Source organism: Sturnira hondurensis, unplaced genomic scaffold (genome assembly GCF_014824575.4).
Source record: "Sturnira hondurensis isolate 20B ecotype Veracruz unplaced genomic scaffold, ASM1482457v3 Scaffold0019835, whole genome shotgun sequence".
Lineage (NCBI taxonomy): Eukaryota > Metazoa > Chordata > Mammalia > Chiroptera > Phyllostomidae > Sturnira > Sturnira hondurensis.
The window spans coordinates 4,230,288-4,248,031 of NW_028092466.1; the positions used below are offsets into that span (position 1 = coordinate 4,230,288).

At 41.6% G+C, this 17,744-nt stretch overlaps 1 protein-coding gene and 1 pseudogene across 4 annotated transcripts in view; one reads left to right on the forward strand and one right to left on the reverse strand.

Moving 5' to 3' along the window:
* The window catches only part of NDEL1 (nudE neurodevelopment protein 1 like 1), a 60,288-nt gene that overhangs the window by 23,375 nt on the left and 19,169 nt on the right, over positions 1-17,744 (reverse strand). For 2 of the 4 annotated variants that reach the window (XM_037028098.1, XM_037028100.1), the window contains exons 1-3: positions 15,838-16,025; positions 4,399-4,496; positions 2,905-3,058 (exon numbers count right to left, since the gene is read on the reverse strand). In XM_037028098.1, coding sequence (XP_036883993.1) covers positions 2,905-3,058; positions 4,399-4,484 — 240 coding nt within the window. In that variant the 5' untranslated portion in view covers positions 4,485-4,496; positions 15,838-16,025. Of the gene's footprint in view, positions 1-2,904; positions 3,059-4,398; positions 4,497-15,837; positions 16,026-17,744 lie in introns of those variants that run through there. The other 2 variants (XM_037028099.1, XM_037028101.1) reach the window with 1 other exon arrangement.
* On the forward strand, positions 10,821-11,859 carry LOC118974652 (bifunctional methylenetetrahydrofolate dehydrogenase/cyclohydrolase, mitochondrial-like; annotated as a pseudogene).

Genomic DNA, 17,744 nt, shown 5'->3' on the forward strand with positions numbered 1-17,744 from the left:
GTGGGAGGAGTCGGAAATGGGACTACAGAGGAAGATTGGCCCAGGGATTTAAATGCAAACGCAGCAGCCATTGGAGGGAGAAACACGTGTTTTGGGCCAGAATGGGGACTCTCACAGCCATGTGACAGAATCACCATGTAGCTTTATCAGAGAGAACCATGCGGCTTTGGCCAGAGTGGGAGACCCCAAGGACCACCCCCACAGCCATGAAAAGAATCATCATGCAACTTTAGCAAAGAACCACCACGCAACTTTAGCAGAGAACCACCATGCAGCTTTGGCAGACAATCTCCACGTGGCTTTCTATTTCTTTTCCTGAGATACGGTACCTTGGACTGGGCAAAGGGGGAAAGAAGGACTGTGTGTGTTTGTGGGTGTTTTAAGGGACTTTGAGATTTTGATGAAGATATTAAGTCATTACTCTTAAGTCTGTATAACTTGAATAAATAATTCCTTTCCTTTTCACCAATCTCTAACATGGAGAGCTGTAATTCTCTGGCGAAGGGAAAGGCAAACCTAGTACAGGGGGACCCCAGGAGAAAGGGGGTCAACTAGGTAATATTGTGGGACCCTCTTCCCTGGTGGCCAATCCGGGAAAACCACGGGAGACTGTTACCGAACAGAGGTCGGGGCGGGGGGCAATATTTGGCCCACCCAGTGATGCCAAAAACTGCTACAGAAAACAGGGGCTCCTCCCAAGGACAGCATGCTAATACCTACTGGGCTCATCTATCTGCCGCCAGAGGAAAGACATCTCTCAATGCCAGAGATTTGTGAAAAGGAAAGGAAAGGTTTATTTAAAGCTGTACAGACTTAAAACAGTGACCCAATGTCTCCATTAAAATATCAAAGTCCTTTAAGATAACCACAGACGCCCACAGCACTTCCTTCTCCCCCTGCTCTAATTCGGGGTACCGTATCTCAGGAAAAGCAGCACACATCCATGTTTCAGGTTGCTGGTACCATCAGCTGTGTTCACGTCCAGGCAGGAGCTCCAAAGTCATGCGGCACCTTCTCAGGGTCCACTGGCAAGAGTTCTTTGTACCCATTTTTCCAGTCAAAGTCTCTCCTGCTTCCCAAGCCATGCGGCCAAAGGGAGCACCCCAAAGCCACGTGGGCGTCTTCTACCAAAGCTGCAGGGGTCAGCACTCTGACCAAAAGCATGTGGCTTTCTTCTTCACCTGGCTGCAGGGGTCCCCATTCTGGCAAAGCTGAGTGGTACTCTTTCACCTGGGCAAGAGGGGGTCCTAATTCTGCCCAAAACTGTATGGCTCTCTCCAATGGCTGCCGTGTCTGCGTTTAAATCCCCGCGCCAGTCCTCCTTTGCAGCCCCATTTCCGACTCCTCCCACAATTGGTTACACCTGCCAGGACTCCCATACTATTCCATGATTACTGGGCTGCCATGGTCAGGCTGGGCAGGTGTGGCCTCATGGACCAGCCCCCAGTTACATCCTGGGTAGAAGCCACTCCCTTGGCTCAAAGCATGGCCACAACTATTTAACATATCTATGAAACCAGTTAAAGGCTATAGACACGGTAAATGACCATTTCAGAGCTCTCAATGGCCCTGCTCCATTTGTCCCTTCCCCCAACTGACACCTGGTGGGAAGGGGTGAGGACATCTTATATGTCCCTCCAATATTCCTATACACTTTGAGTTCTGGACACCATTCCAAATCTTTTTTTGCCCCACCCCCACCCCGGCTGCACCCTGTATCAAGACTACATGTGCAGTAGCTTTTCAACTACTTGTCACAGTAAAAGCCTGCCAAAACTAGCCAGGAAGGATCTGCCCTGTAAGAATAGAGTCCCTCCAGCCCATGAGGTCAATCTCTGCTTGGAGTTCACCTGTTCCCATGTTCTCTGCTATAAATTCTGGGTGTTCAGTTCAAATCTTTGTCCCAATCACCAAGAACCTAGTTACCTGTGCCCACCTGAGACAGTACCTCTTCTTTTTACAATATTTATAAACAATTACACATTCATTCCAACTCCTTAACTTGTATAAAATTTAAATAGTCAACCACTCCCCTTTCCGAATCTAATAATAATTTCTCAGAAAAGAAGTAAAATAATAAAACCATTGCCTCAAAAAACCCCGAACACGGTAGAGGAACTTCTGGGTTCTCAGGCTGCATGCATCTCGGGGTGAGCACAGAGAAGTAAACTGACAGAGTTTAAATTCCCTGCCCCTTACCCACCCACTCCTTACCCTTCCACACCCCCCACACCCCACTCTCTCCTTCCACAAAACCACCTACTCCCCAGAAACTGAAAATCTCCACACATTTGGCTAAGGCAGGTGGTTAAGAACAGCGAAAGGGGCTAATCATTTTACTTCTGAAAATTCCTTTTTAGAAGGCAATCTTTAAATCCAAACTAAACTCTAAAACTAAAAGGACTATGAACAATAATGAAATAAATGTGTATACTCCATACAGATATAATTTTAAAGTGCCACAAAATAAAGCAATATGTCAAAACAAATAATCAGTCACCTTCTGAAAATTAAACTACAAAATTAAGCCTCTTTTTATGTTTTTTGTACCCTGCTGCTCTTAAGCTTCCCTTAAACAAACATATTTCTCATTTTTTTAAATCCTCACCCAAGGATGTGTTCATTGATTTCAGAGAGAGGAAGGGAGGGAGGGAGAAAGGTCGGGGGAGACGGGGAGGGCAGAGAGAGAAATTGATGGTAGAAACATCAACGGGTTGTCTCCTATACATGTCCCAACCAGGTAGTAACCCACGACCCAGATCTGTGCCCTAGCCGGCAGGGATGGACCCTGCAACCTGTTGGCACACAGGACAATGCTCCAACCAAGCCACCCAGCCAGGGCTACCTTTCTCATTTTAATAAAACCCGCACATTAGACACCAGAGCTTCTACAACCACCATTACCTTTAACGCTTCCACTTCATATTTCAGTCTTTGGTTATCAGCTTGCAAGTCTCTATTTCTTTGTTCAGCCTGTACTAATTGTGCCTCCAACTCTGCTTCTAATTCTCTGCTTCCTTCCTGAAATTCAACTAGCTCATCCCGAGCTTCCTGGAAGCTAATCAAAAACAAAGTGGGAAAGATGAGTTGTAGTAGGCCATAAAAATCATGTTAAAGATGATCATATATCAATTCAAGAATTTTTACCTAAATGCTATGCTATAATAAAATATACTAAATAATAAAGACAATCTGTTTCAAATCTCTTACCCTATATTTAAGACTCAATGACAATTATTTATAGGCCCTAAAAGGATTTATATTTTATACACTTGCTACCTCCTTATTTAATGTATTACTAAAGAAGGCAATTACCATATCACAAGTAAGTTTGATAATTGGATAAGTTTTTCAATATAATTGCATTTTCAATATAATTGGTTTCCTTTGTAATTCTGTTATTTGATTTTATGCATTTAAAGACATTATTCTTTTTTTTACGATTGTGTTTACTTTTAGAGATAGGGGAAGGGAGGGAGAAAGAGGGAGAGAAACAAATCAATCAGGCTGATGGATTATCTCTCACAGGCCCTCAACTGAGGACCTGGCCTACAACCCAGGCATGTGCCCTCACTAGGAATCGAACTTGCAACCTTTGGGTTCACAGACCAGCACTCAGTCCACTGAGCAACACCAGTCAGGGCAAGACATTATTCTGAGAAGGGGTCTAGGCTCTCTGACTATTAAGTGTCTATGGCACAAAAAACGATAAAGCACTCCTGCTATTGACACCTTTTATATCCACTGGCACAATATAACTGGCTTCAGCAATAACAACAAAATAACAGTAAAAGGTTTGATAAGGCTTAGAAAACTCCTTTAACCAAAATACAAAAAACAATATTTTTTTTCAGAAAAATCCCATTTTATAATGAAATTTAAGACCAGCTTTGGTTCTCAAAAAATTATGTAAAAGTTCTCCCAACTAATTAAAATATTTGAGATTTTTTTAAATTCCCCATATGTCTGAAGCTCTTGAAAACTTTTCTGGCTCCACCCACTGATAATGCTGGCCTACAGAGAACTCAAGTCTGCTGCGTGAAGCCCCAGACAGCCTACCAGAATTTCCAAAAGATCAAAACAATGAGACAGAAATGGTACACATGCAGCAAACCAAAGATGGTCAATGAGAGTAATAAACATAAAAGGAGGTAAACTATCAGAAAAAGAATCATGAATGACACTAAATTTTTTTACTATTTTAATAATATGAGTAATATAGGATTTGTGGCATTTTTGTACTATTTAAATACAAGCAATGTTAAGACTATTTCTAGAATCCCACTCCCAAACCTAAAACTCTAATTTTAGCTTTATGTTTTATTTTTTAAATGCACATGCTAGAAATGGTGTATTCCAAATTCCCTCCTCTAATTTTTTGATGTTTTTCAACATTACCTTTGCTTATACTTTATGGACAGTTCCTTCCAATAAGCAGTTTCCTCCTTTAAACTTGAAAAATTTGGTATATCTTCACCATCCATGATCAAGAAAGCCTGTGAAATATTAAAAACAAACTTAGAAGTTAACAGAGAACCTGGGAACCTAAACCTAAGTAAAAGTATAAAATCTGGGATAACACTAAATCTGCAGCATTTTGGAATTAAATAAACATGAAAAATACTAAGAGTGGTTAAACTTTTTTAAGGGCGATTAACTCTTTAGTGTAACCCAGGCACAAAAATCACTTCACTCCCCACTCTTGGGGACCGCCAACTAAGGATCAGCTCATGACAGGTGAACAGACCAACAAAGCTCTTTGGTGCAGAGCCTTTTCTGCCACAGCCCCGGGTTCCAGTGAACTGGCCCTACAGAATCAGCCTGCACACAGGACTCCAGCTGTGGAGCTTAAAGCCAACTGCTCTTCTCAGAATCAAGTGACAGAAACAATCTTATTGCCAGAGTGGATGCTAATGCATGCCGCTCTCTGTTGTGTAATTGCTTCAAAACACCTGCGTGAAACATTTGATGTGAGGTGATCATACTAGGAGAGTGGATACCACATTCCCAATAACTCACTATTACTACATTTCTAAAACCTTCCTGTTAATTGTCTTTTGAGTCCAAAGCTTCCTCCATTAAATCCACTAATCCTCCAACTTCAATTTCTTTCATCTTGGTTCTTCTCCCACGGAATTCAGAGAGGGGAGAGAAAAAACCTACCTAATTACCTTTGCATTTGGACAGACTACCTAAAACTACCAAATGATTGCCAAGGACAAATGGAATACCAAAGACAATGAGCTCTCCCTAGATTCACTCCTAACTTCAAAAAACAAAATTCTGTTGAAGTCTTACCTCCTATAACCACCTCCCCCAAAGCATTCCACTTTATATTCCAGCAATAATGTTCAAAATTGTCTTAACACACCACTTGTTTCACTTCTGAATGTTTTCTCTATCAGGGGTGTCCAACCCGCGGCCCGTGGGCTACATGAGGCCCAGGATGGCTATGAATGCGGCCCAGTACAAAATTGTAAATTTACTTAAAACTTTTTTTCAGCTCACCAGTTTTCATTAGTGTTTGTATATTTAATGTGTGGCCTAAAATAACACTTCTCCTTCCAGTGTGGCCCAGAGATGCCAAAAGGTTGGACACCCCTGCGAATGGCTCTCCCTTCCTTGTATATTTGGAAAGCTCTTTTTATACTTTTAAAAACTAGCTGTCATCTCTTCCAGAAAGCCTTTCCCACCCTCACCAGGATGGCACTAAAATCTCCCACACTCCTGGCTACCTGTACAGTCACACATGCTTTTGTGAATGTATTTTCCACACAGCTTACACTTGCAGGCCCCTTCTTAGGCTGTGTATTATTCTCACTTATTTCTAGCCCAGCATATGCTTGCACAGTAGCAGATGCTCGATATACCTACTAAATTAAATCAGAATGGATTCAACCTAACCCATACCAGGCGGCAAGAATTCAAGACCAGGTTTAAAAGTAAATTAACAAAAACTTGAAGTGCAGAATGCCACTTGTGAAGGTTTAGTAACAAGCCACAGACAAGAACTAACACACACAGAGAACCTCAATTTCAGGGTAGGTATACACCAAAGAAGTAGTGGTTTCCAGTTGAATAGAATTAACATGTAGTTATATAGACTTAGTGTCATTCCTTTGGGGCCTACTGCAATTCCACTTCTGGAAATCTAACCAAGAAACCCGAAACATTAACTCAAAAGAAAATAAGCACCCCTGTGTTCACTGCATCACTATTTACAATCACCGAACTGAGATATGGAAGCAGCCCAAGTGTCCGTCAGTAGATGAGCAGATAAAACAACTATGGGACATTTACACAATGGACTACTACTCAGCCATAAAAATGAAGACAATTTTACCCTTTGTGATAGTAGGGATGGACCTGGAGAACATTTTGCTAAATGAAATAAGCCAGTCAGAGAAAGACAAACACCATATGATTTCACTCATATGTGGAATCTACTGAACAAACTGAACTAAGAAGCAAAATAAAGACAGACTCAGAGAGAGCAGGCTGATAGCTCTGGGGTGGGGGGTGGGTTTAGGGGGTAGAGGAAAAAACTATGTTTCTGATTAGTAAATAACACTGATTAATTTTATAATACTATTCCTTCATCAAGGTTCCCAATTCCCACTCTATTTTCCCAGATGTAGGAATAATCTTTTTTTTAAAAAAGATTTTATTTATTTTTATATTAGAAGAGAAGGGAAAGGAGGGAGAAAGAGAAGGAGATAAATATTCATTGGTTGCCTCTCGCACTCTTCCAACCAGGGACCTGGCACACAACCCAGACATGTGCCCTGACTGGGAATTCAACCAGCAACCTTTCACTTTGTGGAACATCGCCCCATCCACTCATCCATGCTGGTCAGGGTGGAATAATCGTATTCATAACTGTAATAATCTATAATAAAGTATGAATGAAAATTTGGCTAATCCAGCAGCAATATGTATTTGTATTTCAAAACAAAATCCAAAGCACTTAAAGGCATCACCATACAATACCAATAACTCCTGAGATTTATCGCCTAAGTATCCTTAAGAAGAGGGACATATTTCATATTAACAGCCCAGTTGAAGACATAATTACAGAACATGAGAAGTTATCTAGGAGTGAAGCAACAACCACTGAGTCACCTGAATGCTCTACACAAGGTCTTTCACCAAAATGTTCCAAAAATATTGGTTACATTTAAAACCTATGAATCCAGCCCCAAAGAAACTATAGGCACTGAGGTCCTCAAATTTGGACAGATCCACTTGCCATTCGAACACTGCCAACCATGTATCGATGTGCAGCTCAAATATTCAGTTTCTGATACACAATCCAATAAAGTATGGTTTTGCAAAATGTTACGAAGATCAAAATGACAAAAGAAGCAAAGTTCACCTTAAACAAAAAACATATTTTAAAAAATAAAGATTCAGTCTCTCTGTTACCACCACAGACATCCAGTTGGAGCACCAGGGAGTCTGCCCCACTGGCCAAGACGGTGCAGGGAGAGGTTACACTAAGCATGCCAAAAGCTACAAAGATGAATGGATAGAGCCCCAAGCATGCCAAATGCTAGTAGCAAGATAATTGGATAGAAGAAAAGCCCTCCCTATCCCTATAAGAACTGAGAGCTTAAGCGAGAAGGGGAGATGGTCACCCTGGCCAGTGTGGCTTGGCTGGTGTGGCTCAGTTAGTTAGAGCTTCACTCCATACATGGAAAGGTTGCGGGTTCCAACCCAGGCAGGGCACATACTGGACATGGCTACTTGATGCGTCTTCTCTCTCTCACATTGATGCTTCTCTGTCTGTCTCCTCACTTTCTGTCTCTCGCTGACTCTCCCCCTCTATCTCTAAAAGCAAACAAAAAATGTCCTCAGGTGAGGATTTAAAAAAAGAAGGGGAGATGGTCTTTGAGATAAGAGTCTACCATTCTCCCAAGTCCCACGGCACCTGAATAAAACCTCCTTCCTTCTGCACCAGTACCTGCCTCACAAGTTTGGCTTTTGTTGTGGCAGGCAGCCAAACCACCATTTGCTCAGTTACCTCTCCAACTGGTTCACTGAGGGCAAGACCTGTGTCTTATTTATAAGCACCTCTGCATGGCCAGAAACACGGAACACACCAGATATCCAACAAATGTTTCAACTGGCTTATGATCTTTCATTATTCCCTCTTTACTTTCAAAGTAACACTTTACTAACATCTAAATTCCTATTTCAGGATGCAGTAAGCAAAAAGATGTGTGGCTAATTTATTTCTACCCCATACTGTACCAACATGTATTAAGTCAGGATTATAAAACCTATCATTCTCGGCTAGACAAAATTATTAGTCTGATGCGTGCCAAGCCACATTTACAGTCACCTATAAAGCTCAGTGTATTCTTCTCCATATCAAAGAATAGGGAGCTGATGGAACTTGCCGGAGAGCACCTTGGAGATACCACTGCACACTTGCTACCTAAAATAATCATTGCCCAGAGCTTCAGTCTTAAATAGGAATGGACAACCAAGAACCATCAGACGAGTAAGAAAACCCAGTAGCATGATTAAGAAAATTCTAAGAACTACTGAACTGAGAGGAAACAGATAATTCAGGAAATTAGAGAACTTTTTTCTTATACAAGAACTCAGAAGGGTTACCTCCCACACACTTCCAGAGACAGTTTCTACAGAGGGGAGAAAGCCAAGACCTGGACAGCACAGGGTACAAGAAACAATGACTCCAATCTAGGACTGCAAAGAAGGAAGGTCCCACAATGAAGCGTAGTTCAACAGACCCAGAGAGTAACTCGGCCAGATGGACAGCTCCAGGAAAAATGAAGAATCCCACATAAGAAATAGAATGATTGGGAACCAGATAAATCTAAGGTTGTGGTGAATGCACATTGCTCATGTGTCAATAGAAAAAAAGCAGAAGAAACTTCAGAGAAATCAAATCAAAATGCAGTATAAGCCCTGACCCTTATGTTAAACAAGACAAGGGTCTCAAGGTCTGAGCAATTCTAAATGTTAGTTCTTGCTAAATGTTAAAATGTAATATAGTACTTTGCAGATGTAGCACTAGGATAAAAGTGATGGGAACCCAACCTGATAAGTGAATTCAAATGCAAAGAAATCAACATGAAATTGACCTAACAGTGTATATGTGCAATGGCTAAGCCTCCTTCAGGGAAACAGAACTTTAGGTATGAATCCCCGGTCTAAACATTCTCCAAGTGAATGTTTAAACCAACATTTTGTGGGTCTACACTTAGACCAACTACTTTGAGACAATCACATCTCATTCTCAACTAAAGCACCCCAGGAGCAAACACTTACACAAAACATTTTTAATTAAAGATTTCAAGTCAAATTTTTATTAACTTACTGATTTTTATATTATTGTATGGAATTGAGGTAAATTCCATAATTTTATAGCCATCAGTGAATTTTCCCCTTTTGGTTTAACTTTACCATTTGTTTCGTGTGTTGGTGACTTGTAAGGATCTAGGATTTTTTTAAACAAGCTTACATTCTTTTTTTATGCTCTTTCCGATTTTGTAGACTTTGGTAATAATACTCTCAGCCTTCAGCTTCTCAAAGTGAGTATCCAGTCTTTTTAGTTTATATTCACTTAACAGCCATCTCAGGCCCTTAAATATTTTCACAGCCTGCTCTAGATCTGCTCTAGATTGCATATATACCTTTCTGGAGTTGAGTGGTGATATTTCAGTATTTCGTTATTTAATTCACAGGTAAAGTACTTTTTCTTTTAAGTTTTGAGTACCCCTTCTAATCACTGTCAGTGATTGTGTGGTCCAGGGCCAGTGTCCTATATGGAAAATAATCACAATGGCTATGATTTTAACATTTATTTGAATATATTTGAATATGGAAGCCAATGCGTCTACAAATAAGGTTAGGGCTGTTTTTATCTATGAATGTTATTCTCATGCCCATTTTGAAACTTTTCTGTGTGAGGCTGACTTTCATTGTTGTTACTAACCCATTATTACAGAAGGAGAGGGCCTACTAGCAGTTACTACTCTGAAGAAAGTTTAGCTAAGTATTATTCCCTGAGAAAACGCACTGTTCACACCTCTGGGTGTACTATAAAGTATCCATTTGTCCCTAATTTTTGTTTCTTGAATAAGGCCATATTCTTAATACAACTACCAATTTTTCCATCATTATCCCCTGGTGACTCAGGTTTTAAATAGCCTTTCATGGGAAACTTCCTGAGAACCTAGTTCTATTTCTTATATCCTACTTATCTATTAACTACTTAATTCAGTCAAATTGTAGCAAAATTATTTTGATTTTTTTCCACATACGCTTCTCTATTTTCTTGCTAAATCTTACGTAGACTTAAAGTTGGTCATTTTTCTAATTAACAGACTACTTTTACAACTTGCTTCCTGGCCCCTCAAACAGTATTATAATCCATGCCAGAAACCTTTTACTAAAATGACCATCATCTTTTCCAAAATAAACCAGTTAAAAATATTTAACCAGGGAACATTTAACCAGTGGTAAGAGCACCAAAGCACAATGGTTAAGAACCTACACCCCAAAACCCAGCTGCCTGGCTTTGAGTCAGACTCCTCTACTCACTAGTTGACCTCAGGCAAGTTACTTAACCACTCAGTTGCCCCATTTCCTCACCTGTAAAATGAGGATAATAATTTAAGTAATAATAATAATTTAAGCCTTCCCTAGGCTTGTTATGAAGACTGAGTTAATATTTGTAAAATACTTAGTACAGAGCTTGGCAGATAATATATGCAGCATAAATTTATTAAATTATATAAAACCGGTTAGTTCAGTAGTGAACCTTTCAAGTCTGACCACAAAACAAATGTGCTTCAGGCTCTCCAAGCACCGGCATCACCAGGCCAAGCTGCTCCCCTTGGTCCCTGTTGGCCACCTGGCTGCTCCAGCCCACACTGAACTGCCACCTCCACCATCGTCCCTTCCACCCCTCAGAAGTTCTAAATGAAGCTGTTGTTATTTTAGGAAGGAAACTTGCCAAGTAGATCAAGCAGGAAGTGCAGCTGGAGGTGAAAGCGTGGATAGCATCAGGCAACCAACAGCCACACCTGACAGTGGTTCTCTGGTGAGAATCCTGCAAGGCACTCATTCCTATGTCAACAAAACCAGGGCTGCTGCAGATGTGGAAATCAACAGTGAGAATACTGTGAAACCAGCTTCAATGTCAGAGTAAGAACTGTTGGATTTAATCAATAAACAATAATGATGATAATTAGATGGCCTCCTTGTTCAGCTGCCTCTTCCAGAGCATACTGGGTGAAAGATCTGCAATGCTGTTTCTCCAGACAAGGATGTTAATGTGTTTGGCCCAGTATTCCATGTTACCACCTACTCCATGGGGTATAAGGCAATAATTAAGCAAACTACCATTCCAACCCTAGGGAAGAATGTGGTTGTAGCGGGAAGGTCAGAAAATGTTGGAATGCCCATTGCACTATTACTACATACAAGTGCAGTACACCAATGTCCTACAGGTGATGTCACTGTCACAATATCTCGATACAATACACTCTCCAAAAGCAGCTGAAGAAATACATAATTCTTATAGATACTGTGATCTCCACTGTAGGTATTCCAAATCTGATCACTGCATACTAATATATGGTCAAGGAAGAGGGAATAAATAAAAATTCAAGATCCCATCACTACTGAACTCGACTTGGTCAGAGCTGTGAATTTTGAAGGAGTCTCGAAAAAGCCAGTTACATCACTCCAGTCCCTGGGGATGTTGATGCCATAGCAGCGGTGACGCTAATAAAGAATCCCTTTATTCCTGAAAAAAAGGTGCTGAGGCTTGAAGATCAGGAAGTACTGAATTCTAAGGAACTCGTAGTGGCAACTAATTAACTATTGTGTCTTCTGTGTCATAAACAGTGCAGCCAAGCCAGTTCAAGAGGCACAAGCGGCCAATAAAAATGCAGTATTTTTAATTGATGCCACTGACATGGTTTTAAATAATGTGTTGTATTTATTGAAAGCTTAAATGGTGGGTGTTTGCACAGTTTTGCAGTGCCTTACCAAGGAGCACCCATTACTATGCCGGGTCATGTGACCTAGCCATAGGAGAAGCCATTAACCTAGTTAGTAACTGGGGGACATTATCACAATAAGAACGGCTGCCTAATTTTATCAGAACACTTCAGTTACACTTTGCCTTTTCTAGGATTTTCCCAAGTGCTATTCCAATAAGGGTTGATACGCACTTTAGGTCCCTGGTCAAACCAAAGGGAAAAAGTTGCTAAAGAAAATTAGGAAAAAGTTAAAAAGGAAGAAATGATAATAAATGAGTAGAAACAATTTACCCTAATTGTATATATATAAACTGATAAGTAGAAGAAAAGCTACATGTTAACGGTATCCTGAGCTATTTTATAGCTTAGACAGTCATTGGGGAAAACGTCTAGGTTTGTTCTATGTGCTATTAGCCTTGTTTCGTGTGTGTTACCATTCATGACGCCTCGCCACTAGGATTGAAGTGCTTATTTTTTAAATAATTCATATGTACTGTCATATTTGGTTTTCCTTCTATCCTTAAACTTTATTGATCAATTTTTGTACTGTTGGGGGTCTATATAGTTTCTTTGGTAAATCTTGAAACCTGTTTTCCAAAACTGAAACTTGGGCAGCTTTTCTACCAAAGTACTGTCAGCAGCTTCAGTTAATACTGAATTTAATCAGACTGTCTGTTTAAAGGATACACCTCTGACTGGGGAAAAAATATGTTTCAGAACTTAAAACATACAAAAATGATGGCTTAAAATTAATCATTTCCATAAGTTACATGCATATACCAGTGATACCATCATTACTGAAAACATTTCCAAAACCTTTCTGAGAACTGTCTTCAAAAGCCAGACTGAAAACAAAGCAGCCCTGGCTGGTGTGGCTCAGTTGGTTAGAGCATCATCCTGTAAACTGAAAGGTCGAGGGTTTGATTCTGGTCAGGACACAGGCCTGCAGGTTCAGACCCTGATCTGGGTGAGTACTAAAGGCAACCGATCACATCAATGTTTATCTTTCTCTCTCTGTCTCTCTCCTTCCCTTACTCTCTCCCTAAAATCAATAAGGATGTCCTCCACTGAGAATTAAAAAAAAAGAAAAACCTACGAAAAGTTCTCTGTGGTCCCACCTCATTCTCATATTTATTGCTTCCTTAACTGGTATTACCCAGCTTTATCACTCCAATTTTATTCACCACACTCACCTTTTCCAAAAATTGAGTTTTTTACAAATGTCAAAAGTTTGCTACTGCTGTGGCTATTCAGGGGCTGCAGTCTGTTCAGTTGGATTCAGGTTGCAGTGGGAGGATATGTTCACTGTGTTATTTGAAACTACGTAACTAGAGATATTAAGCCTATAGAAAGTTAGCCAAAATAGAAAACTATACTCCTAAAAGGGGTTTTAATAATACATCTATAAGCTCCTGAAACTGAAATAAAAGCAGGTAATTATGTTCCTTACCACCCAAATCTTCCCTCAATACCATGTCTCACATGCATGGAGTTATATATCTCTAAAGTATAACAACTTTTACATGGGGCACTATCATACAGTATATATCCTTCAGGTATCTGGCAATTGACAAATCAACTCATCTGGGTATAAAACAACTTGTCAAAAATGCTATATTTAATAACAACAAAAAACAAACTCCTCTTTGTGCAATGGTAATGATATTGTCTTCTTATTAATAGTTGTAGAATGTGCTAATGAGAAGTTCTTTTGCACTTCACTGTAGGTCAGTGACTTTCAACCTTTTTCACCTCATGGCACACATAAACTAATTACTAAAATTCTACAGCACACCAAAAGACATAGTTTTTGCAGAGCTGACAAAAATAGATATAATTTTGATTCATTCACACCAGATGGCTATGCTGGGTGAGCTGTTGTCATTTTTTTATCTGGTGACCTACAGGAAAAGAAGTCAGTGCCCCTGCCTTTCTACCAAAATTCTTTTATTTCTCGCAAAAGTACAGAATGTTTAACTTTGTCAAAGTTGGTCATAAATATGGTCTCCCGTTTGGTAATACCAAACTTTTTTCTACCTTATGAAGTGCTTAGAAACTTATGTTAGAAGCACTTGTAAGCTTTAAGTAACCAAATTTATCTCAGCACAGTTTAAAATGAAAATAAAAGTAAGTTTTGCAGATGTCACGAAAGCAAGAACTAAATTTTTACTGAGGTTTCTACATATTTTAAGTGTTCCTTCTCTAACTTCCAATTACTTAAGAGTCAAAACAGAACAAAAAAAGAAGAGCTTCATTAGATTTAGCAACTTCTATCCAAACCAGGGCTAGCCATAGGTTTTCTCTGTTCCTTGTGATCTCCAGTTTCAAATAATTTTAATAAAAATTCAGAAGAAATATCTCACTCAGTTCCCCTTCTCTTCAACCCATGATTTAATGCTACACCAACAAGTTCACGATTTAGCAGACATTACCTCTCTATTTGCTAAGTGGGTTAAGAACAAACTATCAGAAACAGACAACAGTATGGTGATTCCCAGAGGAGGAGGGGAATAACAGGGAAAGAGGGGTGGTGGTGGAGTTGATGTAGAAGAGGATAATAGGGGGATAAATGATGATGGAAAGAGACATGACTTGCGCTGGTCTCTTACAATATACAGATAACGTACTATAGAAGAGTACTTCTGAAACCTATATAATTTTATTAACCAAGATAACACAAATAAATTCAATTTAAAAAAAAGAACACAATTTATCAGACAAGATGATTATCTAGCAACCCGTGAACTCGTTTCAGAGTAGGATTTTTCTTGTAACTGAGTAGCAGTTCTTATCCTGAGTCTGCTCAAAAACATTTAAATAAGTCTTCTACTGGCTTCTGGTATACAAGTATTTTTGGCACATCAAATTTACTGCTTTTCTTTACAGCTGAGAAGAGTATAAAAACCTCACCCTGCCCAGAAAAAAAAACAAAACCCATAACTCTGAGCCTAGAGATGTTAATTCTGAGCCAAGGAAACCCACTCACAAGTTAGTAGAATCCACAGTATAAATCACTTAATGCCTCCCACCCAACCCGGGCTCAATTTCCCCATCCGTCAAACAGCGATAACACAATCAGGCACAACCACAGGCTGATGAGGGTCAAGAGCCATAGCCAAGAGTGTTCTAATATATGTGAAAGCGCTGTAGTGAAAGGACCTTCACTTCCTTCGCAAAACTTACAGGTTTACTTTGTCGCTTACCAGCAAAAAGGAGGCGAGCAAAAGCAAGGCAAACCCGCTTGATGACACTTCCCTGAACTCCAAGAGGGGTGGGTGACTGGCCGTTCGGGGCGGACAGTCACGGGAATGCCGTCGGAGCCCCAACGTGGGCTGCTTCCGCTCTCGCCCCCGGACAGGAGAAGCGAAGAGAGCTCAAATTCAACCAGGCTCCAAACAACCCTTGCAGCTGAAGGCACTAACGAGGGAAGGGGCGGGGAGAAGGTTGGGCACAACGCTGCCACTCCAGCTGAGCCACTCCTTGCGCCACCAGCGTCCAGGCCCACGGTGCCACGTCCCGGCCTCCGTCCACGCCAACCCTCACCCCACCCCCGAACGCGGGCACAGCCTCCGGGGGCCACCGAGCTCGCTCCCTGGCAGGCGCCTCCAGCACACCACACCTCGGACCAGGGTGGCCAGAGGGCAGTTAGAGAGGGTGGAACAGTTGCCCCGGGGCTGGCTGCCCCAGAACTCTGCTCCGTCCGGCCCAACGGGTCCTCAGACAGCCCCAGGGCCTGGCAGGCTCCCCAGGGAGAGGCCTCCGCGCCGCCCGCTCGGCCAGGCACCCTCGGAGCGGCCCCGCACCGCAGGCTCACCTCCGAGACGTCAAACGCGCATGTTCGCCGCTCCCCGACCGACGTCTCCGCTCCGCTCGGCTTACCAGGCCAGTCAGGCGCTCAGCTCCGCTCCCCTGCGCAGCCCTGAGCTCCACTCCGCGTACCTCCGCGCGCGGCTCCTCCCGACACGTCAGGGACTGCTCGGGTGTCCGAGGCCATTCTGTGACGCAAGGGGGCGGGGTTCGGAGCATGCGCGGGAGCCTGCGGGCGTCGGGGCGGGAGCTGTGGGAAGGATGGCGTCACACGGGGTCGGCTGCGCCCCACGCGGCCGACCTCAGGCTGTGGCAGCCAATGCGCAAGCGCCCTCGGCGCCGGGGTGTGCGAAAATTGGCCCACGGAGATCCGCGGGACGCTCAGCTGATCGAGAAGGGGCGCCAGGGTGGGTGGGAGCCGGCCTCCAGTTTTTCACCCAACAAGATCCCTCGCGTCTATGTATCATCCGTGTTCATTAAATGAACCTTGGATCAGATTTCATCTACGAGTCCGCCCCGATCACCCAGTAGAATATCGGGGGTATGCAGTACTCTTCATCACAAAGACCAGTGTTGTTTTTAGGGCATTTGCTATCGCTGAAATTTCATATTTCTTAAGTGTTTCTCAGTAGAATGTAAGTTTTATGGCAGCTAGAACCTCTCTACACTTTTCTTCTAACAAATACTTTGGTGCGGACGCAAAGTGGGCACTCAACTATTTGTTGAATGAATGGATTCCTAGAGGACACAAAGGGAATATAAATATATCCATTTATATACTTTATATAAAATAAATGTATATTTATTTATGTAAATGTGTGTGTTCATCCCCCTGGGTCCCGCAAGAAATGGAATCCATTTTATATTCTATACATATTCCCCCTAGGACACTTGGAGAAAGAAGAGGGCTGGTGGGGGTTGGGTAGCTCAGGAAGGGGAGAGGTGGGAATGAGCAATGTCTTGGGGAGTGGAAACTGGAAGAAACAGAGCTGTTTTTAAAACAATTCTGAGAACTTTTGCTGTATATTGCACAATGCAGTTTTCTGATGTCAGTGCTCTTGGGATTGGATGTGGCTTTTTTGGACCCAATAATGATGTGAAGACAGGCCTCAAGGTGGGAGCAAGGTGAGCCTGAAAGGTTCAGTTATATTTTTTGAGGGCACAGTCATAAACAGAAACAGTACAAGATGGATTGTAAGAGGAATCCAAATCAATGAAGATCAGAAAAGTGATTAATGGGGTTTGTGGGAAGGATGGCACTTTGAGCTAGACTCTGAAAGATACAGGGTTGAAAAGATCACAATAATAATGGTAATAGTAGTAGTGGTAGTAGTCTTTCCTTTTTGTTGTACCTTTTGTATGTACTGGCAATTGTGCTAAATGTTTGGTTTGCGTAATTCAATCCTCACAGTGACCGTGTGAGATAGGTACTGTTATTCCCATTTTATAAAGGAGGAAATTGAGTCTCAGCAAAATAAAGTTTCCTAAAGTCACTCAACAAGAAAAAAGAGGACTCAAAATTCAAACCCACCTAGTCTGCACTGTCTAACTCCAGAAACTACACTACTAATCACTACCACACTGCTGTTCAAGAAGGGGGTCTATTAATAATAACTACCACTAGGCTAGAGCATAGTGCTAAGTGCTTTACATTCTACATTATCTCCCTCAATCTCATAAGTGGCTTGTGAAGCTAAAGTTATATCCTTCATATTTTACGTTGAAAAACTGAGAAGCTGGGGTTTTAAACCCCAAGGAGCTCTTAGTCCAAGCCTGGTGACTTAGGACGCCATGGAAGCTCTTTTAGGCTCAGGAGCTCTGCTTCCCTGACTGAAGCTGATGAGTTTTTGGCTGATGAGGTCACAGGAAGAGAGGTAATTGGTCAAGGAGGTCTTTCTGTGGATCTAGTGCCAA